The sequence below is a fragment of the Triplophysa rosa genome, linkage group LG11 (assembly GCF_024868665.1).
Source record: "Triplophysa rosa linkage group LG11, Trosa_1v2, whole genome shotgun sequence".
Taxonomy (NCBI): Eukaryota; Metazoa; Chordata; class Actinopteri; order Cypriniformes; family Nemacheilidae; genus Triplophysa; species Triplophysa rosa.
Genome location: NC_079900.1, coordinates 11439646 through 11464206, shown reverse-complemented (window position 1 = coordinate 11464206; position 24561 = coordinate 11439646). Strand labels below are relative to the sequence as shown.

At 38.6% G+C, this 24561-nt stretch overlaps 2 protein-coding genes across 2 annotated transcripts; one reads left to right on the top strand and one right to left on the bottom strand.

Annotated features, from left to right (window-relative positions):
* The first annotated feature begins 11599 nt into the window (after positions 1–11599).
* Positions 11600–18991, top strand: zgc:195001 (uncharacterized protein LOC567531 homolog). The gene is made up of 5 exons (XM_057347036.1): positions 11600–11697; positions 17123–17158; positions 17654–17716; positions 17802–17941; positions 18058–18991. The coding sequence occupies exons 1-5, from the start codon at positions 11643–11645 to the stop codon at positions 18466–18468; spliced, it is 705 nt and encodes a 234-aa protein (XP_057203019.1). The 5' UTR covers positions 11600–11642; the 3' UTR covers positions 18469–18991.
* A 172-nt stretch (positions 18992–19163) lies between these two features.
* akt1s1 (AKT1 substrate 1 (proline-rich)) lies at positions 19164–24523 on the bottom strand. Its single transcript, XM_057347035.1, has 6 exons — positions 24388–24523; positions 23129–23815; positions 22777–23032; positions 22603–22686; positions 22258–22427; positions 19164–20522 (listed from the first exon to the last, which is right to left on the bottom strand). The coding sequence occupies exons 2-6, from the start codon at positions 23519–23521 to the stop codon at positions 20385–20387; spliced, it is 1041 nt and encodes a 346-aa protein (XP_057203018.1). The 5' UTR covers positions 23522–23815; positions 24388–24523; the 3' UTR covers positions 19164–20384.
* Between the last annotated feature and the right edge of the window lie 38 nt (positions 24524–24561).

The window sequence follows — 24561 nt, the reverse complement described above, 5'->3', positions numbered from 1 at the left end:
CTTCTTTTTACCATGCACTACAGTTTCATGGAATATAATGCATCATGCATCGCACCTAATGCAATAACCATTCATTACCAAACTTCAAATGTTCAAGTTCACTTTTATTTACGTAGTACGGTGGCCCACTAGTGCACATGACAACGAAATTTAAAAAGCAAATATAAGTTCACAACACAACGGAATCGAGTCACAACACAACGGAATAAAGCCACAACACAACAGAATCGAGTCACAACACAACGGAATAAAGCCACAACACAACAGAATCGAGTCACAACACAACGGAATAAAGCCACAACACAACAGAATCGAGTCACAACACAACGGAATAAAGCCACAACACAACAGAATCGAGTCACAACACAACGGAATAAAGCCACAACACAACAGAATCGAGTCACAACACAACGGAATAAAGCCACAACACAACAGAATCGAGTCACAACACAACGGAATAAAGCCACAACACAACAGAATCGAGTCACAACACAACGGAATAAAGCCACAACACAACAGAATCGAGTCACAACACAACGGAATAAAGCCACAACACAACAGAATCGAGTCACAACACAACGGAATAAAGCCACAACACAACAGAATCGAGTCACAACACAACGGAATAAAGCCACAACACAACAGAATCGAGTCACAACACAACGGAATAAAGCCACAACACAACAGAATCGAGTCACAACACAACGGAATAAAGCCACAACACAACAGAATCGAGTCACAACACAACGGAATAAAGCCACAACACAACAGAATCGAGTCACAACACAACGGAATAAAGCCACAACACAACAGAATCGAGTCACAACACAACGGAATAAAGCCACAACACAACAGAATCGAGTCACAACACAACGGAATAAAGCCACAACACAACGGAATCGAGTCACAACACAACGGAATAAAGCCACAACACAACGGAATCGAGTCACAACACAACGGAAATGCTCCCGATCACTAGGGGGCACTTTCGGCATGATAAAGCTAGGTCATGACGGGTAGGAGGTGCGCGTTTTGCTGGGGGTTGTAGTACTGTAGTAACGTGCTCATGCTTTTTAGTCCCAGTCAAAAGTCGAGATGCTGCATTTTGGACTAACTGTAAACGTTGAAGAGATGACTAATCCACACTAACATATAAAGAGTTACAATAGTCTTGCCTTGATGTTATAAAAGCATGAATTACACATTCAAACTCCTTACGCGGAAGGTAAGGCTTGGCTTTAGCCAAGAGTCTCAATTGAAAGAAACTGTGTACACCTGCATATTTAATGTGTAAGTCCAACGTCTAATGTGTATATCTTGTGTATATTGTGTATACTGCCCAAAGTTATGTAGGCCTTTGTAAATATGAACAGTACCAGAGTGCACAGCAATGGTGGTTAACTCATTTGTTTTTCAGATTTAGGGGTGTTACTATGAACTAATGAGAAGTATGAATTTGTACATCTTACTATGGATGTGAGTGTATTTCCTTGAATTGAATGGTTGGTATTAGGTAGCTTGTGAATTGTTCTACAAATAGATCCTATTCAGTGAAGAACTTTCATCACAGCGCTGATGAATGCCAAGACACGCATGGTAATGGCATCCCTCTCTCTCTCTTTCTCTCTCTCTCTCTGTCTCTCTCTCTCTCTCTCTCTCTCTCTCTCTCTCTCTCTCTCTCCCTCTCTCTCTCTCCCTCCCTCCCTCCCTCCCTCTCTCTCTCTCTCTCTCCCGCTCTCTCTCTCTCTTTCTCTCCCTCCCTCCCTAGGAGAAAGGAGAAATGAAGGAGAAAGTGTGTCTCAGTCTCCACCTCACCAGCCGGGTGTCCATCCAAAGTTGCGAATTTAGCTTATGCGCAAAATTGGAATATCGCATAAAACATTTTCGAATAATGGATGGTTTCCATCCAAATAGTCAACCGTCACTTCCTAATAAACTGCCACTAAATATCACTAAGAAAAGTAAGAGAAGCCACTGAATATAATGATTTTCATATAGAATAATACTTGCGCAAGCAGACGATTACGAAACACAATAAATGCGGTGCTTTTGTGGATGTCTGCTGTTTGGGAAACAGTCGTGACAGTTCTAAGAGGCAATTACAGAATACTTTGACGACTTTGCTCAGGCATTTAAGAATGACCGTAACAACATTTCTCATGCTGTGTTACAAGATCAGTTCTCTGGTTAGTCAGGTTACGCCGTCTCATAGTGCAGTTACGTGGCTTTTTGGAGGAATTTATTCGGCAAATGCGTTTCCATATCCCATTATTCACATTAACCCTTTTTCGCAAAACTGAAAAACCACCTCAAGGGAGCGTAAAAACTTTTTGCGAATTAAGGGTTTTTAATTCGAAATTTGGCATTTCCATCACTCGTTTCTAATGCGAAACTTCAAAATGCGAATAAAACCAGAGTGATGGAAACCCGCTTATTGTCGCATTGTGCACACACTCGTCCTTCCTTTGGAAGCCATGTTTGTCTGTGTCTGCCTCTCTCTACGGCCAGACTGTGATCACTGAGTCTGTATTTGGTCAGGATCCTTCTCTGTTTCACATCTCCAACAGTGTAGAGATAAAGGGTCCGATAGCATTCTAGTTTACTTTGGTTTTTACTTTCCTTTTCCCAATGATCTAAATATGACTTTTTACTTTCTTTGATCATTTGGTTTATTCTGATTTGGTTCTGTTCGGTTGTGCCGGTGTGAAGTTTCAGAGCCAGCTGGCAGAAGGGACTGGCTTTAGGTCTCAGCTCTTGGGTTTTAAGTGCTTCATATTGAAGTGTGTTAGGAGGACTTGAGATAAGGCGTGTCCAGAATTTGAGAGAACATTTTGGATGTGTATTATCAGGGGGTATCTGCCTAATTCAGCCCTGCATGCATTATTTGGTGTTCTTCTCTGAACTCTTAAAATGTTTTTACAGAATTCAGCATGCAGGGATTCTATGGGGTGTTTATCCCATTTGGAGTAATCTGTCAGACACTGTGGACGCCAAACCTCGCAGCCATATAGAGCTATAGGCATAATCACACTATCAAAGATTTGACACCAGACTGGAACTGGAATATCTGTTTGGGTGAATCTGCCTTTGATGGCGTAAAACGCACGCCTAGCTTTCTCTTTCAGTGCATTCATGCTCTCTCTCTCTCTCTCTCTCAATTTCAATTTTCAATTTCAAGTACTTTATTGGCATGATTGCGTGTTCTTACAATATTGCCAAAGCATTGAACATATAACAAAAGACATACAATAAGTACTAACATTAGAGTAAAATAGAATGAAATATAAAATAAAGTATATGTAAGTAAACAAATGAAATATGGAAATAAAATATCAATATCAAATGTAGATTTCAGGCAGAAACATGAGAATGGAAGCAGCTGATGTGTGTCTCTTCTCCCCCAGTAACATCTGCATCTGCTCTGTTTCTGAACACCTATCAAACTCTGGCACGAGCTTTGACATTTTGTGAAAGTGTTTCTCTCTCACTTCTTTAAATTGATCACAACGAAGGGGAAAGTGTGTCTCTGTTTCGACCTCACCAGTGTCACAGTGTGCACACACTCGTTCTTCCTTTGGAAGCCATGTTTGTCTGTGTCTGCCTTTCTCTGATCACTGTAGTCTGAGTCTGTATTTGGTCAGGATCCGTCTCTGTTTTACATCTCTAACAGTGTAGAGATAATCTGCCAGATTGTATTTTCTGTTTAGGGTCCGATAGCATTCTAGTTAAATTTGGTTTTTACTTTATTTTCCCAATGATCTAAATATGACTTTTTACTTTCTTGATAATTTGGTTTATTCTGATTTGGTTTGTGCTGTTGTGCCGGTCTGAAATTTCAGAGCCAGCTGGCAGATGGGGTCAAAAAATAGTGAAATTTCAGTGGATTTGTGCTTAAAACAAGCAAAAAAATCTGCCAATGGGGTAAGAAAAATAATCTTGAATTGAGTGACTAAGAAAAAGGTAAACCTTAATTCAAGATTATTTTTCTTACCCCATTGGCAGATTTTTTTTGCTTGTTTTAAGCACAAATCCACTGAAATTTCATATTTTTTGACTAAAAACAAGACTTATTTTTCTTTGGTCATTTTGCTCATCAAGAAAATGCATCTTGATTCAAGAATGTTTAGACATTTTTACTGGAAAACAAGAAAAAAAGACTAAGTAAGAAAGTCATTTTTTGCAGTGCTCAAGTTGCATGCCTGTCTTACTCCGCTCCCCTGAGTGAAAAATTCTGTTTTTTTATCACCAATTTTAACTCCGCGTTTGTTTCTGTGTACATGGATTTAATGATGTCATAAGCTTTTCCTCCTATGCCTGATTGTAGAATTTTATAATATAGGCCGTCATGCCATATTGAATCAAATGCTTTTTTTAAATCAACAAAACATGCATACATTTTTCCTTTGTTTTTATGATGGACGTGCTCATTGACTAATGTCTGTGTGTAGATGTGGTTGGTGGTGCGGTGGTTTGGTAGCAATCCGATCTGACTTTTACTTAAAACATTGTGTTTGGTAAGGAAAGCTTGAATTCGAGTATTCAGGATACTACAGAAAGTCTTCCCCAGGTTACTGTTCACACAAATGCCTCGGTAGTTATTGGGGTCCAATTTATCTCCGCTTTTGTACAGTGGCTGTATTAAACTTGTATTCCAGGATTTAGGAAAGTGTCCAGATTGTAATATCAGATTAAATAGTTTTAGGACTGTGCTTCAACATTTCTGTTCTGATGTTGTCTAAACAGCATGCCTTCCTGGGTTTTAGTTTGTTTACTGCTTCGTTTAATTCTTTAAACTAATCGTCTAAAGGATTTTGGTTGTTTTTGATTATCGATTCTAACTGGTTTAGTTGATTTTGTAGGGTTTTCTGATCAGGTGTAAGACTATCTGAGGAGATTTCTCTGAACAGGTTTTTAAAGAAGTCTTTCCATAGTTCTTCATTTTGTATGGCTATATCCTGGTTTTGTTGTTTATTTAGACTATTCCATTTTTCCCAGAATTGATTATTATTAATAGAGTCTTGGATTTCATTGAGAGTATGGTTAAGGTAATGTTGTTTTTTGTAATGGATTGTATTTTTGTAGTCCCTAAGTGCTTTACAATAGTTTTGTCTGCACAATAGTTTTCTGGTTTGTGCGGCTCTCTGTGTTTTAGGTTGGAGAGCTGTCGGAGCTGTTTTCTTTTAATTTTACATTCTTGGTCAAACCAGATTTCATCACCAGATTTTAGTTTAGTTTTCTTGTTTTTATAAAGTAGGTTACCTTTAATTATACACCTATCATAAATAAGATTTATTTGATGTACAGCAGTATTTATGGTTGCTTTGCTAGTCGTAAACTGTGTTATTTGAAATCTATTAATTTGGTTGGAGATATTTTGAGCTAATTGCACTAAAAAATTCTGATTCACATTTTGGTGACCATTCAAGTGTTGGGTTCAGTTTGATCAGATTGCTGGGCTCTTGGTTGGCTCTATGAGGTTGTTGAATTTTCTTTAGGAACACGTTTATTTGACGGTGGTCTGATAAGGTAGACTGTGGTCTCATGTGAATGCACGTGAAGAGGACGGATTTAAATCTGTGATGCCGTAATCAACAACACTAGCACCAAGAGCTGAGCAGTATGTGTATCGACCTAATATACAGACCCAGACCTCGACAGAGACACACTAACTCCTTACCGCTGTTGTTGACAGTCCTGTCAGGGTTGTTCCGTGATGTGGTGGTGGGGGTGAGATGTGTGTTGGCTTTCAGGATATGATTATTTCCATGAGTGTCTATAATATCAGATTCTGAGCCTGTCCTGGCATTAAAGTCTCCGCATAGCAGCACATTCCCTTCTGTATATTCCAAGAGTTTAAAGTAAATGATGCCATGGTGAGGTGGAATGAAGTGTTTTGGTAGTCCAGATGGCTTAGTATTTTGCAGATAAGATGTAAGAGATGCTTCACCTCTGTCATGTCTGTGGAGCCAGTGTGTTGTTTGCCTTTCACCATCTCAGAATAGGTGGACTGTTGTGATGGTGAGATGGGCTGTGATGTTCTGTCAGGAGCCTTTGGTTGATGGGTGGAAGGGCCCATGTTTGTAGGTTGGCTGATGCTGAGCTGAGAGGTACTAGGTTGAGATTCAGTTTGTTGTGGTGTGGTTGTTTGCTCTGTTATTGGATGACTTTTTGCAGTTGTAAGATTATGATTGCGATGGCTACTGCATCTTGTGTTCTGGTGCTGTGGGAGAGAAGATGGTGTGTTTCTACCAAGAGCTGAATCTTTTAGGTTTTTAGCGAAGATTATTACACTCTCTTGGCTTAAATGCACACGATCATATAAGTCTTCTGTTGTTAGGCTTGGATGATGTGCAACGTTGACTGCTGTGAGGCTGGAGCATGCAGAAGGGATCTTCTGGTTAATGTTGTTAATCAGGCCAGCGGGGTAGTCCTTTCTGTGGAGCAATGTGGAGATGGTGATATTGGCCTGTGGGAATTCCCTACGGGCCTTCTTTGCCATTTTTATGACACTGTCAGCCACTCTTTCTCTCTGGTTATAGAGATCGTTGGTTCCTGTGTGGATGGTGATGTTCTGTGGGTTGTGTAAGTTGGACTGGTGGAGCAGTTGGAGTGCACTGTTGGTTGTAGGGCACCAAAATTTGCCAACAGCATGCTTGGGAAAGAGCTTTTGGTGGTGTAGGAATTTGCCATTTGAGTCTATTAAAATTGCAGTTTTTAGTGGTTGCAATTTCTGGGCTTGGTGTTTCTGGGAGTGCTGTGGGGTCTGATGGGTGCGTTTTGAGGACAGTGCTGGGCTGGCTGTGTGACAGTGTTGTCGTTGGTCCTCTGACAGTTCTTTGTAGTGGTTTTTTCTTTGTCTGTCTGTGAGCCCGTGGATGAGCATCTGTGAGGGTCAGTTGTGGCCTAGTGGTTAGCGAGTTGGACTCGTAGCCAGAAGGTCACTGGTTCAATTCCCAGTGCCACCAGGAAATGACTGAAGTGCCCTTGAGCAAGGCACCTTACCCCCGTTTGCTCTGCAATGATAACTGCCCACTGCACCCTACTTGTAAGTCGCTTTGGATAAAAGCGTCTGCCAAATGAGTAAATGTAAATGAGAGGGTTGGTTTGAGTGATTTGAATAGCCTTTCACCATTATGATTGTGATGGCTACTGCATCTTGTGTTCTGGTGCTGTGGGAGAGAGGATGGTGTGTTTCTACCAAGAGCTGAATCTTTTAGGTTTTTAGCGAAGATTCTTACACTCTCTTGGCTTAAATGCACATGATCATATAAGTCTTCTGTTGTTAAGCTTGGATGATGTGCAACGTTGACTGCTGTGAGGCTGGAGCATGCAGAAGGGATCTTCTGGTTAATGTTGTTAATCAGGCCAGCGGGGTAGTCCTTTCTGTGGGTTTCCAGTCTCCAGCTTTGCATTAATGTTGTGTATGAGTGTCTTTTTCCAGTAGATCCTTCTTCAAATTAGACATTTCTTCTGTGAGAATCTTGTTGTCTTTTTAGAGGTTTTTTACAGTTGTCTAGTACTCCTATTCTGATATCGTTTTCCTCTTTAAGGGCCTTTATTTCCTCTCTTAGCTGTTGAGGGGTGTGTGCTTCTTGGAGTCTGCTTTCTTTAAATTCAGTGATTTCCATCTCCAGTTGTGAGAGGCATTCTTGAATGCGTTGAATAGACACAGTTGATCTGGGTGTGTGGGGTGAGGTGGGATTTTTGTGTTCTTGTCGGTGATGTCATTTCTTCATCTGTTGCTGTTGTTGGAGGTAGAAGACTTCTCTTTCTCTGCTAGAACTTTCAGGCTTGCAAAGTCTTTCTCAAATTGTTTGAGTCTGTCTTCTGAGCCCTGAATCATAATAGTACCATTGTGGTACAGGCTGATGTTGAATTTTGGTGTGGTGTCCAGGTATAGTTGCCTCATGGCTTTGTTTCCACACATTTTAAAGTCTTTGTAGGCAGAGCAGAGTGCTGAATGCCAGGCATTTGGGTGGTCTGTGTAGAGCAGGTCTGCTTTTACTGTCCTGTCATTTACTTGCATGAAGTCTGCTTTCAGTGTTTCTGGGGATTCTTTGATCAATTTAGTTTTTAATTTCTTCTTTGCAGTCTCACTGGTTATGTCATCTGGGTAAGTGATCAGAATCAGAATCAGAATCAGAAGAGCTTTATTGCCAAGTGTGCTTGCACACACAAGGAATTTTCTTTGGTGTTGGAAGCTTCTAGTACAGACATTCAACACAATGACAATACAATATAATACGATTTACAGTCTAGAAGATTCTAAATTGTGCATATATAAAAGTGATGGTCAGGTTGCTGATGTCCCATCCCTTTGATGAAGTACAGCCATCCATGGTTAGCTGTATTGCCTTCAATCTTTGTAATTTAAATGAATGTGAGGTTTTCCAAACAGTGAATTTGTAATTTGACTGGCCGTTCACAGGCTGTTGACCTTTCCGTGGGCAGCTGATCCTTTTGTTTGGTCTAGAATCTTTCACAGTTGCAGTTCACACATCCAGAGAAGAAATTTGGATCATTGTTGAGCAAGTTTGTGTTACTACCAGGCTTGTTCTTGTGACTTTGTTGGCTGTTGTTTTCCCTGAGTGTTTGTTTTAGGTTTCCACAGTTGAGAGTCCAAATGTAAATTTGGTTCTATAGTTTTGTTGGTTAAATTAACACTTATATTTATATCAGCATTAGGATCCAATGATTCAGTGAGGTTTTGTTTAATTGTACTTCACCTGTGGAATCCTATGTTGTTTGTTGTATCCTTTGCTGAAGAGTCCTTTAGATTGTGTGATTTCCAGGGAGTTTAGTTCCAATAAATTAATCCAGTCCAATAAATGAAGTTTCTCAGAAGAAAGAATACATAAGTGTTGATGATGTCAGCAGCTATAATCCAGATGGCAGTATATAGAAATATATCCAAATATTCCAGTACTAATGTTGTTTGGAGTAAAACAGCAGCAGCTCAGGAGTGCATGACCTCTCTCTCCGATGTCTCTCTCTCTCTCTCTCTCTCTCTCTCCTCTCTCCTCTCTCTCTCTCTCTCTCTCTCTCTCTCTCTCTCTCTCTCTCTCTCTCTCTCTCTCTCTCTCTCTCTCTCTCTCTCTCTCTCTCTCTCTCTCTCAATCTCTCTCTCTCCCTCTGTCTGTTTTTCCTTTTTCAATAAAAAGAAATTGCCATGCACAAAAAAGTAAAGCTCATACTTCCTCTATAGATCATTTCGGAAGACGTAAACGAGGTTGGTCCAGAGGAACCTCCTGTTTCCGTATTTAACACTACACGACATTTGAACAAAATACAATCAATAGAGTATTTACAACCAAATTAAAATGTTGAACAAATATCTTTAAGATTTCATTATGTGTTAGATGTAAAAATAAAATAAAACTGAAAGTGCTTCTGGCCCAGTGTTTACATCTTGCAAAGTGGTCTATATGACATTAGTAATAGTATAACATTAGTAATACATTCGGGACACAAAACAAACAACTGTTATGAAATCACATGGCATGAGACACAAGGACACATAAATATCACACGAAAAGGAAACATAAACCTCTGTTCGGAGAGACCTCTGTGAGTGTTCAGTCATAAATCTCACATTCTGACACTGTCTGACCACCCATGTCGTGGTTGATTCACTGCAAAACGTAACTATTGTTTTTAATGCATGTTTCTAAACATGTGATATTTGCATGTGTGCATATTATATGACTGTAACACTTTACAATTGTATTTGTTAACTTTAGTAAATGCATTAACTAACATACACTAATAATGAGCAATATAGTTTTTCAGCATGTATGAATCCTTGTTTATGTTAATGTCCATACAATTATTAATTATTATGAATATAATATTAATATATTCCTTATTAATTACAATTAATTAAATACAGCATTTGATTTTATTGCATTAGTAAATATATTAGTAAATGATGAAATTTACATGAACTAAGATTAATAAATTCTGTAGTATTGTTCATTGTTAGTTTATGCATTAACTAGTGAACAAATACAACCTTATTGTAAAGTGTTACCATATGATTTAAAGATATTATAAATGTTGTTGATATTATAAAGTTAACATAATATCGCCTTCATGTCATTGCAAACCTGTATGACTTTTTTCTTCTGCAGAACAACAAAGATAATATTTAACACTATCCCTGTTGACTTGTATGGACACAAAATCACTGAAACATGTTTCAAAATACCTTTTTTGTATTACACAAGAAAGAGCGATATACAGGTTTTGAATAACATGAAGGTGAATAAATAAGCCTTATCCTTATGAACTTATCCCTTCAAAAATAGTTTTTTTTCTATTGTTTACTTTTGTTGCTGTAATATATTTTCTTTAATACTAGTTACATGTGTTTTATGCGGCTCAGACTAAAACAGTTCAACACAGTTCAACATAGGTTTGCATGTAAATAATGTGTCATTCCGTTGATGCTATTTCAGACTGGTTAGGATGTATCTTAAAACACATTCACTATACACACACAATGTACTGCTTTAGCTAAACATAGCATACAGTTGCCATCTTTCAAAATTCCACCACCTTACTTACAGGCCTTCAAAGAGAGAGGAGCTAATGAAACAAGAGGACTGCACGGAAGGGATGCTATTTCTTATTACGATGTTAAAGAGAGAACAGAGGTGTTAAGCAGATTAGTGTGAAAAGAATTATAGGTGGGGGGACGAGGGATACACCTGTTTCATTCATCAGGAATGAGGACAGACTGAATACTGACATAATAACATTAAGCACTGAATTGACTATCCTGATGTGATTTGAGATGAAGCCTTATATCTGTAATTAAAGAGTGATCATTTGCAATAATATAATTTAAGGCCTTCTAGAGCTTCACTGTTTCTCTGACCACGCTGCCCTTTTTTGGAGGGTCTCTAAGATTTCGCATCCAGGAGCCATGACAAATGGTCTGCTGCCATGTGTCAGCACCACTTGATTTCAGTGAATCAATTCAAACGGCTCCATACCGTGAAGGTGTTTTTAGAGATAAGATTACTTTAAATCTTTGGCTCCCTACAAGACCCTGCAGGAGGCCAAACTGTTCTGACTGTTCAAAGCAAAATTGCTGTGGATACGTAACATTTGCCACAGCATAAAAGATGTGCTGAAAAATGTGAGAGTTTAAATGTGAGAGTAATGCGAGCCCAATGTCAAACCCTCTGCTGAGCTATGGGGTCAGAGAACCTATACTTTCTTCTCTTTGTATAATGTGTTGCATTTATTAAACTCATTTGCTAACTGCTTTTAGCTTTTATTAAAATTAGTTAAAATCACGTGCCATGTCTATTGTGAGTTTTCTTATAGATTTTGATCACACTTTTTTATGTTTACTTTTTATCTTCAAAATAATTGTATTATTTAAAAGTTATCAGACATAGATCAGATTTATATTGCATGTGGTTCTGCAATATGTCTACGTGTAGTCCTATACTGTATATACTTTTATTGACTCTTTTGATGTTAAACGCATGACATCTCAGCCACGTGCTCATCACATACACCCCCCTACAGGCAGTGTGCTTGACACCCCCCTTTCTCAGAGTGAATAAGAGGGAACTGACACTGAGAGTCGAGAGAGCTTCAGAGTCGAAAGACGCTCATCCATACCAGCAATGCCCATCATTACCCCAAGCACCAACGGAATCATGCCTGAAGTAAAGAAAGCAGGTAAGGTCCGCTGTTATTGCATCACCTGTATTTAGGAGTTTTTATTGTCATTTTCACCAGTACACCTTTTTTTCTAAATAGCATTTTTAAATGAATGAAAATAAGAATCTTAATAGCTTTAAATGTAAGAGTAGATACTGATTTATATTTTAAATTGATAATATACTATAATAATATGTATAATATGTCAGATTGTTTTTATTGTTATCAAAATAATAAATATAACCTGATCAATCATTTATATTATAATAGTATATTATCATGAAAATAATCACACAAGTTGACATGGTACATTTTAAATGACAATTTTTATTCTAAAAGTACACTTTTACAGTAAACTGTGCTAATTTAATAAAAATGGAACTCGTTTCAATCATTTTCATGTGTTAAGGTAATGAAAAACATTTTTTGCCATGATTTACTGATCACATGCATCATTTTTCTGCAGTGTATTTTGGTATATCGAAGCTACATGACAAAGTATTTGTCGTCTCTTCTTACGTTGTGCATGGTACTGAATCGCATTGACATATGAAATTGTTTCTTAATGTAAAAATATGCGCGTCCAGTTGTGTTAATACATAATAAAACATTAATAATAATTAAATTCAGACTATCAAAAGCACCTGACCCAACCAGACATCTCAACCCCCCCAACCCCCAGCTCACGATGTACAGTATTTACAGCTCTGGTGACAGTACCCAAACTAAAAGTGTCACCACAATGCTGATTTGATTGAAGGTTATTATGTGTTGTGAATTCTCAGAGACAATTGAGATCAGAGGGAAACAGAAAAGACTAATGCTGGACAGCATGAGGAAAGGGCACCTTGTTCATTACTCTCATACTATTAGTCATCCAGCTCTTGTGCAGGTTAAGGTATCACAGAAAAATAATAATAGTCTTTACAGAGCAGCTCTTTACAGCTGCTCTTTTCAATCTTTCACCAACAAACGGTTATAAATCAAGAGGAAAGTTGACTACGCAAGACCTTGTACAATCTCTTTTGGCCCTGCATACATTTCAGGATAAGCATGTTGTCAAATATCCTCTAGGCTTTATGAAGACTTAAAGTGTCTTTTCACCCACGCTCTATTTCAAGAAGAACTACATCAGTAGAACAGAATGTTGTATCGACCCTAATACATACAGTATATGTATATTGCATTAATTATGAAAGTAATTGCATTATTGCATTAATCACTCATAAATCTTTATAATCAAAAATATGTAATGAATTAGAGGTGTTGTAAATAGTTAAATGAAATGAGAGCATTGGAGAATGAAACTGACAGACACATAAAATAAAATAATGCCACAGTGAAGCGATCCACTATAGCATCAGATTATCAGATTAATTTATTATTAATTTACAGTTTTTTATATGTTGTTCTCTAAAATTATAATATAGTTGTATCGTATCACTTTCACCCGTCGCCTTCAGCGTGTCTAACTCATCCGTCAACTCAACAACAATCTCATACACACACAACTTCAATTTCAAGTCCAAGTTCAATTTCAGTTTAGTGTTCATAAGTGGTATTACAAAAAATAATTTATAATTTGTATTTCCAAAGCATTTGCAACATACCTGCCAGTGCATACAATAAGAACTTCTACACCAAATAAGCAATATTTAAATAAAATAAAAAAAGCTTTTCCTTTGATTTCTAATGTTTAATCTCTTTGATAAGAGCCTCATGCACTTTTTTTTTACTTATAGTACGTATTTATTCTGGCAAGACTAGAAACCGCATGTGGATGTTACACCATGAGTTTGTAATTCTTAGCAATTTAGGTCAGCATGGAAAACCAGCTCTCTCCAATGCTAAAAGATCTGATCTAACCAATACTTGAGAACTTCTCCCATATGCCGGGATAGAGTGTCTTTCTCCCGACTGTCTCTGATAGATTACACCTCTAAAATTTCCCTTTACAGACATGAATCCCTCTATTTGTGCATCTGTCTGTTCATGTCAGTTTCCGTCGGGCCTGTTTCAAGTAAGCAATCAACAGAGGGCCGACACTCACCATGGGGTTTTCAACACTTGGCAGGTATCAAAATCAAATCCATCTCCTTCATTCTCAAATCATCATGCATATCACATCGATCTAACTATCAAATAAGAACCGTACCGGTGTGCCAATTGCGGCAGGGTGCATGGAAGGAGTTGGCAAAGCGCACCACAGACCTGTCCAGCACAAACAGCACTGTCACTGAGAACCAAAGACACCAAAGCCTAGGAAAGACCCTGAAGTCATCAACATAGCTACCAAAGCTAAAAAAAAAGTTGAAGTTCAACAGGTATGAATGGTATGAATCCGCTGAAGGTTGTTCAAGCACAAAACAACATGTCAACAACAAATCTGACTATGATTAATGTTTCGTTTACAAATTTCATTGATGGATTTCCCATCGTGCCACATTCTGGGATTCTACGATGAATCCAGAATGTCCAAAATTAGGAAAGTGGCATCCAATTAAATAACTCTTAATCTGTGATTTTTATATTGAATCAACATTGTAGATTTGCTGATGAATTATGAGGCTATGTATACAAATGTTCACATAAATGTTAACTGATACATCTCATTCTTCAAGTCTTCCCCATCGTGTACAACTGAGCTCTATCATTAGTCTTTTACAATGCTTTGGCATCCTCTTCTCACAAAACACCAGGGTCGATATCCCACAAGAAAAGACATCTTTACGCTCACCTCATATTGCTTATAATGAACTTTTTTGTAATTTTATAATTTTTTTAAATACTTTTATGTTTTGAAATATATTTACAAATATTTGTTTTTATATTTTTATACTTTTGATATTTTACAAATTTACAAATAATATTTGATTTTTTTAATATATTTTTTACATATTTTTTGTACATTATTTTTACTTTTAAATAATTTTATTATTTTTTTAAAATATTTTTATCATTTTAAACATGTTTTTTTTAATCATTTTAATTATAATTGTTTTTAGATCTTTTCGGTTGTCGACAATCTGTCATCGGTGGATGTTACAAAAACATTGCCTTTCAAGTCAATATATTGTTTGGTTTATGCCAATTTAATTAAACAAAATATGCCACTGCCCAACATATCACTAATATACATTATGACACTAATTTATCAAGTCAGTGTCCTACTTTGTATGTTTGTATGTGTAATTTTGGATTATTATCCATGACCATGGATATAAAATGTAGTATGTTGGCTGTCATGCACTGCCACCTCCCTCTTGTTCTGAATGATTCACTTCATACCAGCCCCTATAAGGAAAAGGCCCTTAGAGGATGAAACGGGCTATTACTGATGGAGTGACCTGTCAGCAACAGATGCTTATCTTCAGCCCTGATCTCTTTACCCCCTTCAACCCATCCTGTACGCCCAACCCATCCCTCTATTTCGATGGAATGCGTATTTGCACTTGGATTACACCTTGAGATTCACAGCATGAGCAACTGGATTAATGATCTCAGTCCATTACATAACAACGAGCCAAATTCTCTCTGTCATATTTAATTAACCTCAATTTGTACTCGGCTGTATCTCATAATTACTTGATGGCCTAATGGGCCTGTCATAACATGTATAGAGTGCCTCATTGATAACGGCTACCCACAGATGTTCGCTCTCAAAGGTTTGTGACCTTGTTGAAGTTTGGGATAAAAGATGATGATGGTGACAAAAATAAATACAGTTTGTTCTCAGTGATGGTCAACCAGGCCACAAACCGTGGTGGAGGCCTTGAACAGGTGTAAGAGCTCCGCGTCCTCAATGCACTGCAGTGCAGCTGACCCTATCACTTAGGGGTGTGCTCTGTCACGAAGACCTATTATACTGATGTCTGTCACCCTCACACTGTATGAACAGTATCTATAGCTAGTCAGGCTGTTCACCCAAAAAGTAATTCTGTCATCATTTATTCACCCTCATGTAATTTAAAACCTGCATGATTCTTTTTTTCGGCTGTGGAATGAAAAAAGAGTGTATTACTGTATGAGAAACGCTTTAGTAGTTTTGTGTCTATACAATAAAAGTCAATAGGGTCAGTGTTCACCAGCGTTCATCAAAATATCTTCTTTTGCGTTCTGCACAAAAGAGAAAGTCATACAGGTTTGGAATGACATGAGGGTGAATGAATGATGACAGAATGTTCATTTTCAGGTGAACTGTCCCTTTAAACACAAACCAGGTTTGCTTAAGCATGACCCTTAAGATATGACTTCACATGATTTAGTGTGTGTATTATCCGATATCACTAAAAGTAATACAAAATGACATCATTATATTTTTATTAGACTCTTCTGACTAGTGCCTTACAGTATTGCAGAAACAATCCAATATGAGGTCACAATGGTGATGGAATGGTGCACTCTCAAAAACATGTCAAGAAGAGGGTCTTTACAGTAATATAAATAGAAGAACCATTTCATTTATGCTTTTTTATTATATCTAAAGAACCCTTTTTCTACAGATTTTTTTTACATTAGAGGTTCTTAAAGGGACACACAAAAGTAAAAACACTGTCATTAAGTAGCCTACTCACGCTCGAGTTGTTTCAAATCTGTATACATGTCTTTGTTCTGATGAACACAGAGAAAGATATTTTGAAGAATGCTTGTAACCAAACAGTTCTTGGCCACCATTGACTACCATAGTAGGAACAATTACAATGGTAGTGAATGGTGCCCCAGAACTGTTTGCTTTCCTACATTTTACCCAAAACAACAATGGGGCCCATTGACTTCCATTGACATTTCTCAAAATATCTTATTTTGTGTTCCACAGAAGCAAGCGTCATACACAGGTTTTAAAGGACATACGGGTGATTAAAGTCACAGTGACAGAATTTTTATTTTTGCCAGCCAGCCCTACAATACATGAACACTTTTGTCACTATTAAACTGACAGTCATCTTACATGGTCACCGAGAATTATTATGATCCGAGGGAGTGGCGTGACAGAGATTCACAATATCACAGAGCTCAGACATGATTCTGAGAATGTGCTGGACAAAACCAACTGTGAATAGAAACTGTGCGTTAAACCTGTAAGCAGAGTGCTGGGCATAAACATGCCAACATCACTAACACTTTTGAGATGAGGCGCAGCAGAAATAAATAGTATTCTTGGAAACTGCTGTCGGAGCCTGAGATGTGTACGTGGTAAATGTAAGTTTAGGCCTAGCATGCTCCTTAGATGTAACCTAACCCCTGACAGGCACGGGTATCAGTGCTAACAACGGCAGGGGTACATGAATGACATACCTCATGGTGATATATTACACACCAGCGATATAGAAGGGGGACTAGAAGGTATGATATGGAATGTAGGACACGAGGAGTTAATAAAAGCCAGCACTGGTTGTAATTCTTTGATTCGACTGACCTTGCTTCTACATTTTCATCTCCACAGGAAGAAAAGGATCAAAAGCTGATATAAAACCTGCAGGTATCTGACATCTAGAGCAAGTCTATTCACTAGTGAAAACTGTATTTTAAAGTTGCTATAAGCAATGTTAGCTATTTTGTTACATATACAAAATGATTTACATGCAAAGTTTCTTATTGGTTAGGTTTCTGGCCGCTCCCAGATTCCAGGATGCTTAAAGCATCTTTTTTTCACATATTAACACACTGACATATATAGAAAATACACTATTTTTATAATAGAACAGATGTCCCGCTTGAACACATACACTTACATCAACATAACATGTAAATCTGATAATATGGTTTGCATGTGTGTTAATGGCCATGACATTTTGAAGGTGAGTGCAGGGCTGCTGCTGTCTTCACAGCTATCTTAATGGTGTTAATGGGTGAGGGGGTCATAACCCAATGGAAGTCACATGAAGCCTCGGCCTCCGTTAGACATGTGCTGTCAAGTAAACACGATTTTGTGCTTACAGTATACTGCGTGACCTCTTTCTTCTCTCCATTACAGAAAAGGCACCGCCATATGACCCCGACATCCCAGAACCCAATTCTAGAGATGAGCTGATGAAATGTACGCGTGGTACAAACACACACTACCAGTTTTATTAATTGTTTTTGTTATACAGTTGTTGCACATGTACTTTTCTCTTTCTCAGTTTGGATGAACATCTCTCTGGATGACAGAACTGCTCAGAAAACGTTGTGGCTCTCTGAAGGTGGAGCCAAGGTGTCACGTCTGTCTGAGGAAGTGTGTCCTGTTCTGGACAGACCTGAGAGATATGAATATTCACCACAGGTACATAAGTGTCCGTATTTTTCTCTACATGACATCTTATGTTTAATGTACTGTATGCATCAAACAAATATGCAATTTTTTCTTAAATAACATTTTTCTGCTATGTTCCTCTGAAGGTGCTGTGTAAGGAGGGTGTTTTGGGCAACCGTGGGTATTGGGAGGTGGACTGCAAGGGCTGGGTGGTGCTTGGAGCAGTATGTGAAAGCACAGGACGGAAAACTAAGGATGGTCCGTGTGGCATAGGAGAGAATGACCTGTCATGGGGTGTGGGCTGGGCTGGCTCCTGCTACCATGTGTGGCACAATGGAGAAAACATAGAAGTCCAAGCTCCCCTCTGTCCCACCATTGGGATCTATGCAGACCAGCCAGCTGGAATCATCAAGTTTTACCTTGTGGAGGATGGTGAGAACGGCTCCAAGCAGGTCAGACTGGTCCATCGGTTTAAAACAACCATCAATGAGAAGCTCTACCCCGGTTTCTGGGTGGGCAGGAAATCCTACTGTTGGATTCGGAAGAAGGATCAGTAGGAGAGTAAAATCATGAAGGGCTGGGGAATTGTTGGGAGGGAAAGGGATTCAAAAATACAGGAAAAGTGAATACAAGCATCATTTTAATTTAAAAGAACATCAGAATACTTTGCTTGTTTTTAAAACTCTACAAAGTGGTATCCTGTAATTCAGTTAACAACAACATAATGAGAAACACTTCTGTAAATCTAAACTCTTGTGTTCTAACATTTTTAAATACCAATGGAAGTTATTGCCAGCTTGTTTTAATTTCACTTTTATTACAATCAGATGGGTTGGCAAAAAAACATATGAACAACACTTTTACAACAAAAACAGTCATGTATGGTGAACCTTCGAATTAAATCTCATTGTTACAACCAAATTGCTTCTGTAGTTTATACTAGTGATTTGAATAGTCGTTTTGTGTTTAGGATCCAAATAACTTTATATTGTTCCATAAGACAAATATATATCAGACATTTAAGTATCTCTGTTCATAAAGTACTTAATAAAAATAACCATTTGTGTTATCGGATTACTATTTATGGTTATATAAAAACAATTACAGTATGGGGGATATAGTACATCCATAACAAACATTACAGGAAGGATTAGCACTGCCCTCTGCTGTGCACGAGGCATAGTCTTTCCACATTTTTGTTGAAGCAAGAACTTCAGAAACTTAGAAGCAAAAATGAGACAATTCAACAACTGTTTTATTCAAAACGCATTTACTTAAACATCAAACAGCTGTGAAATGTTTGAGATGGACATATAGTTCGCTTTTGTAGTGTTGTAAACCCTCACGTTTACACATCGGTCTGTTTCAGAGAAATTATGACACTGATCAACAACACAACATCGTGCGTCCTTGCACGTCAAGCACATTAAAATGCAAAGATGCACTTACAGAGACAGTTCACCTAAAATTAAAATAACTATCATGCCGTTTTAAATCCGTACAACTTATTCTTCTTTGGAATACAAATTGAGAGTCTTTCTTTACTTTCATTAAACGGAAAAATGGGTCAATGTTTGTAGAAGCATTTTTTGGGTTCCTGTATAGTCATACAGATTTGAAACAACATGAAAGTGACAGAAATTTATTTTATTGGGAGAACTATCCCTTAGTTTTACAGTCGAAAATTCAAAACATTTATGATCTCAAAACTTAAAGTTGTCAGAACCTTCAGAACTAAACTAAACCTGAAAAAAATCCATCCTCTCACTGTCCTTTCTTACAAAGCATTGATTATGAAAATCTTCAGGAGAGTATTTGAAATAAAGGTGAGTGCACACAGGGAAAGAGTGACATCATTTGTAAGCATTTACATCTAGTCAGCTTTGGCGGTCCTGCCAGGGAATATATACTACTGAACTCACCTGAATTCAGTAGTCTATATCTCAAGTACATGCTGTGTGCCAATGTACAATGCACCTCTGTTGATAGAAGTGTTTCAGTGTGTAAATAAACTCGCATACGATCAGTAAATTCCACACTGCAGAGGACAATTACTGGGAGTGATTAGGCATGCAGTGATGTTCATTCGCTCAGTTAGTGTTTCTCAAAATAAAATGCACTACACAACTAAAGTCTGCCACAACTGTTTGGTCTAAACCCATCAGTAAATTCTTGACTTCTTTCAATTTCGCTCACTCGTCCTGCTGCAAAAATAAACGTTTGCTATTAAAAGGTTCTGTCATTTTCTATGCAATACAAATAGTTATGACAGTCAAGAGAAGTTTTAGGTTTTGGCAACGTCTTTTGCTAAAAATATCCATCAAACCATGTTTCACTGTGTCTTATAAACTTATAGACTTCCACTCAATTCGCTTTCACATACAAACAAGCTTATGGCTGGAATACCCACCCACCCCCCACTCATTCTCATGCAGACACACACTCAATCCTACATACACACAGTTGTCTTCTCTCAGTGCTTGAGAGAAAAGTCTCCCGTATTAAGACGAGGTCGCGGCAGTGCTCCAAACATCTCTGTTCCATCGGTGGCCCCCGGGACCAGCAGAGCTTTCATACTGGCCGCTATGTGGTCTAAATCTGCACAGCCCACCTAAAAGACAAAAGCCCATTTCCATCAAATGGAACACGAGTGTAAGTGCGATTACACAGCTACTGGATGACAGAAATAAAAATCAATATACATATCAGGCATTCTTACTATTTTTTTACAAAAGAGGCCAAATATCTATGTCATCAAGGTGAGCTGAAAGGATAATTCACCCAAAAGCGAAAATTCTTTCATTTACTCACCTTCATGTAAATCTAAACCTGTATGAATGACTTACTTCTGCAGAACACAATAGATATTTTGAAGAACGTTGGTAACCAAACAACACTGGTCCCCATTGACTTCCATTGTATGGACACTACGCCACAGAGACATTTCTCAAAATATCTTCTTTTGTGTTGAAACCAATTTTGGGTGAACTTTCCCTTTAATATATGGCAATTCTCCAGGGCCCGTATTCATGAAAAATCTTAGCGCAAAGAGTTGCTCCTAGTGACAAAATTCTAAGAAAATTCTTAGAAATGTGGGCGTTTCCCCTTAAAATGACAGAAAAGATCCTAGTAAAGATTTCTTATCCCTTAAAAGAGCTCTTAAGGTCCAAAATTTTAAGAGTTGCGAGGAGGACTTTTAAGAGGCTTAAGAGTTTCTTTAGCAGCAAAGAAAATGGACGAAACACGAAAAGTGAGAAGAAATGCGTTGCAATGCATGACAAGTTCCATATTACTTTTAAGGTTTATCTGATTTTTTATTGTTATTGTTTTTTGTGTGTGTGTGTTCAACTTCTGATTATCTTGGTTTTGGTTTTCTTGTATAGCTGCTTTGATGCAATGCAAATGGTAAAAGCGCTATAAAATAAAATGACATTGAATTGAATGACAGCGAGTTAATAAGACACAACACATTAGATCGTGCAGGGTTCATGTTTGTGACCGATCCTATAGACATCTCCAAGACAGCGCAGAAATGACATAGCGCCAGAAATAGAAGAAATCACTACATCAACATATTTAGCAACTGGAGAAATGCAGATATGCAGCAGAGATGATTTGGTTCTGTCACAACCTTCTATAGTGATCACATAAACAATTACAGCACTTACAGATACTTATTGTGTCACTGTTCATTTTCTATCAAATACGTTGACATTAACAGCATGGTAAAATATATATATATATATAGTGCGTGCGTGTTTGTGTGTGTGCGTGAATACGGTAAAACAGGAAAAACTACACACGTGCAATATCAAACTAATGACCCTATACTTAAAAGCGATCTTTTTCCTTCTTGGCCAACCAACCAAGTGTGTGTCTGTATGACACAGTCTTTAAAAGACTGTGTCATACATAGCAACGGGGTCAGCCCCACCTCCTCATTAAGATAAAAGTTTTTGTCTTTTCCTTGCTCAAAGTTGCTCTCAGATTGGTCCTGAATCGCTTTTAAGATACGACTCCTACGTAAAAGTTTTTAAGTTAAATTAAGATCTTTCTGAGAGGATTCTAAGAAGCTTTAAGAATACGGGCCCAGATTAAAAGCACTAAGACTCAACTCAAATTCTAACATTAGCTTGTGACAATGCAAACAAGTCATTACAAAAAGTATAAACCTACTGATTGAAATGGTGCATTTTAATTTATATGGAAGTTTTTACTGCCAGAATTTTTTTCAATCTGGATTTTGGAGCCCATTTGGGTTTAAGACATCACATATGTACTGTATGAAATTGAGTGGAACAGCTCTGTTTGTGAATGAAGACTCATGTAGTCAGTGTGTAACTGACCCGTTCTCCACTGTGGGGGTCACCCTGCGGGGCACGGTTGCTCCGGTAGCCCCACACTGGTACAGACACAGGCAGGGAACGTGCCAATGCCATGGGGTTTGAAGAACGAGATGCCAAGTGACCCATTGCCAAGCCACGTGGAGGGGGAGGGGCTTCTTCACTCAGTGACCCTGACAGCAACAAAACAGATTAGATCATTAGAGAGACGAAATAATAAACAAAACACTATTGGCCATTCAAAGACAGACATGTAAATGTTATCACTAACCAATCTTGCTGCTAGACTTATCTTTATCTTTTTTTGAACTTAGTGATAGTCACCAACCATTCAGTGCTCACTCTTACCATCAGTGCTCTCCTCCTCTCCATCAGACTCAAAGAACGGCTCGCAGTCCCGGGACAGAGAATCCTCATCCATGGAGAAGACCCCTGAGAGCAGATGAAATTGATCTTACATTCAGATATCACTGCAACAGTACAAAACATCTCCCTATATCAGGACATGACACATGAACATACCAGCCGATTCATTTAAATTATGCCTCCTTTCATCCACATTTTCATCCTCTTCTTCCTCATCCTCTTCCTCCAAGTCCACAATGTCTGTTCTGTCTCTTGCCTTCTCACATTCCTCCATCGCTCTTTCATGCTCTCCATTCCCATGAAGCCCTACAGGCTGACCAATGGCAGCAGCTGAGCTGTAGATTGACGGGTAGCTCTGGGAATAAATTCTTGTATTGGGACTAACACTGCCGACTCCATCACCAGTCAGGCTCTTTATAAAATAACAATAAATCATGAGGTTATCATGAGTTCACGTTCTCAACTTCCACAACACTAACAGGCACTTGAAGTAAAAATCACCACTCACCAGCCTTCCAGAGGGCACGTCCACACCCAGTTTGGCTCCTCCCTCTTCTGTATTCAAACGTGCATGTCTCTGTGCCGTCAGTACAGTGGTGGAGTGCAGCACTGCGATGTCATCCATGTACCTCCGTGAAGACTCAGCCAGTGCCCCTTGACCCCAAACGTGATATGCATAATCGCACTTCCTGCTTGCGGGTGACACAATTCCGCCTCCTTCGTGATTCCTCACTCCTTCACCTTCAGCCCCAGTGTATCTGAACTTCTTGTACGCGGTCAGAATAGCCAAATCACATCCAGACTTTTGACTATAAACCTCAGCTGCAGCAAGCAGTGCCAGCCAGCTCTCCTTATGATTATCTGGGATCTCAGGGTTAGAGGATTTGGTGACCGTGGCCATGGCGTGTGCAAAATAACCAACGGTTGCGTTTAGCCGTTTTTGGAATTGGGACACTTTTTGCAATGTTAAAATGCTGGTGTCAAATCAGGAGGTGTTATTTGCCTACTAGCTATTTGTGTCTCTCTCCTAGAATTCTTAGTTTATTATACATGTATTTAACACACTTTGGTAAAGAGAACTTGGTTTTGCTGATGCGACATCTAAAAGAGGCACATTTGTAATGAAGGGACAGTGTCTGAGTGCGTGCATGAGAGAACTAGGGGAGAGAGGAAGGTCATCACTTGCTGGTGTTACCTAGAAAAAACAACATTAATAAATAATGTGTGAATACATATAGATGATCAAGAGTACTGTTTGTTGTTATTCATGCACAATTCACATGTATTACGCATTTGGGTAGCTTAACAAACCAATTTGCTTGACACCCCTTTTCACTTTGGGGGGCAAATCACAGCTTTAAGAAAGCTCTCGTTCAACTGCTGAGCTTTTGTGCAACAATAAAATCGATCTGCAGGCCTGTTGTGCATGCAGCGAATCTGTATGTCTCTCGCATTTTCGAAGCAACGTGATACACAGCCAAGCCAACAAGAATGTTTTTCTTGTTTGTCAATGTCATCTTTTTATTATGTAGGTTATGTAACTGTCAGAATAAGTGGCAAAACAACGAGGTGTTTGCATTGCGCCATACACTGATTTTAAGCTTGTTGATCGCTTTACTGGTAACGTTACCTGGCCAAGTCCAATTCAGGCCAGTGCGCTCCAACGTTAGCAACGCAGCTAATAGCAAATCTCGCGTTTGCTCGTCTGTGAATGAAGAGAAAAGCATTTGATTCATTATAAAAAGAAAGAACGAGGCGTTTACTTACACGCTTAAAATCCTCCCACCTCTGTCACAGTCGTCATTCAGTCCCAAACTTTATTAAGCCCTCTTTTGATCGGAGCCTCTTGCCTGTGACCGTCTCGTCTCTCCCCTAGGCTCCAGCGCAGCGACGTGCACAGCGCTGTTTACAATAGAAGACGCGCGATGGACGTGCGCGTTC

What these genes read in the sequence shown, in the direction of transcription:
- akt1s1 (XM_057347035.1), bottom strand. Translation starts at nt 23,521, where the DNA reads ATGGCCACGGTCACCAAATCCTCTAACCCTGAGATCCCAGATAATCAT. An exon ending in TAATTTAAATGAATCGGCTG is followed by an intron (nt 22,687 to 22,776) that starts GTATGTTCATGT and finishes ATCTGCTCTCAG; the next exon opens with GGGTCTTCTCCATGGATGAG. An exon ending in ACCCCCACAGTGGAGAACGG is followed by an intron (nt 20,523 to 22,257) that starts GTCAGTTACACA and finishes TTTGTCTTTTAG; the next exon opens with GTGGGCTGTGCAGATTTAGA.
- zgc:195001 (XM_057347036.1), top strand. Translation starts at nt 11,643, where the DNA reads ATGCCCATCATTACCCCAAGCACCAACGGAATCATGCCTGAAGTAAAG. An exon ending in TAGAGATGAGCTGATGAAAT is followed by an intron (nt 17,717 to 17,801) that starts GTACGCGTGGTA and finishes TCTCTTTCTCAG; the next exon opens with TTTGGATGAACATCTCTCTG. An exon ending in GATATGAATATTCACCACAG is followed by an intron (nt 17,942 to 18,057) that starts GTACATAAGTGT and finishes GTTCCTCTGAAG; the next exon opens with GTGCTGTGTAAGGAGGGTGT.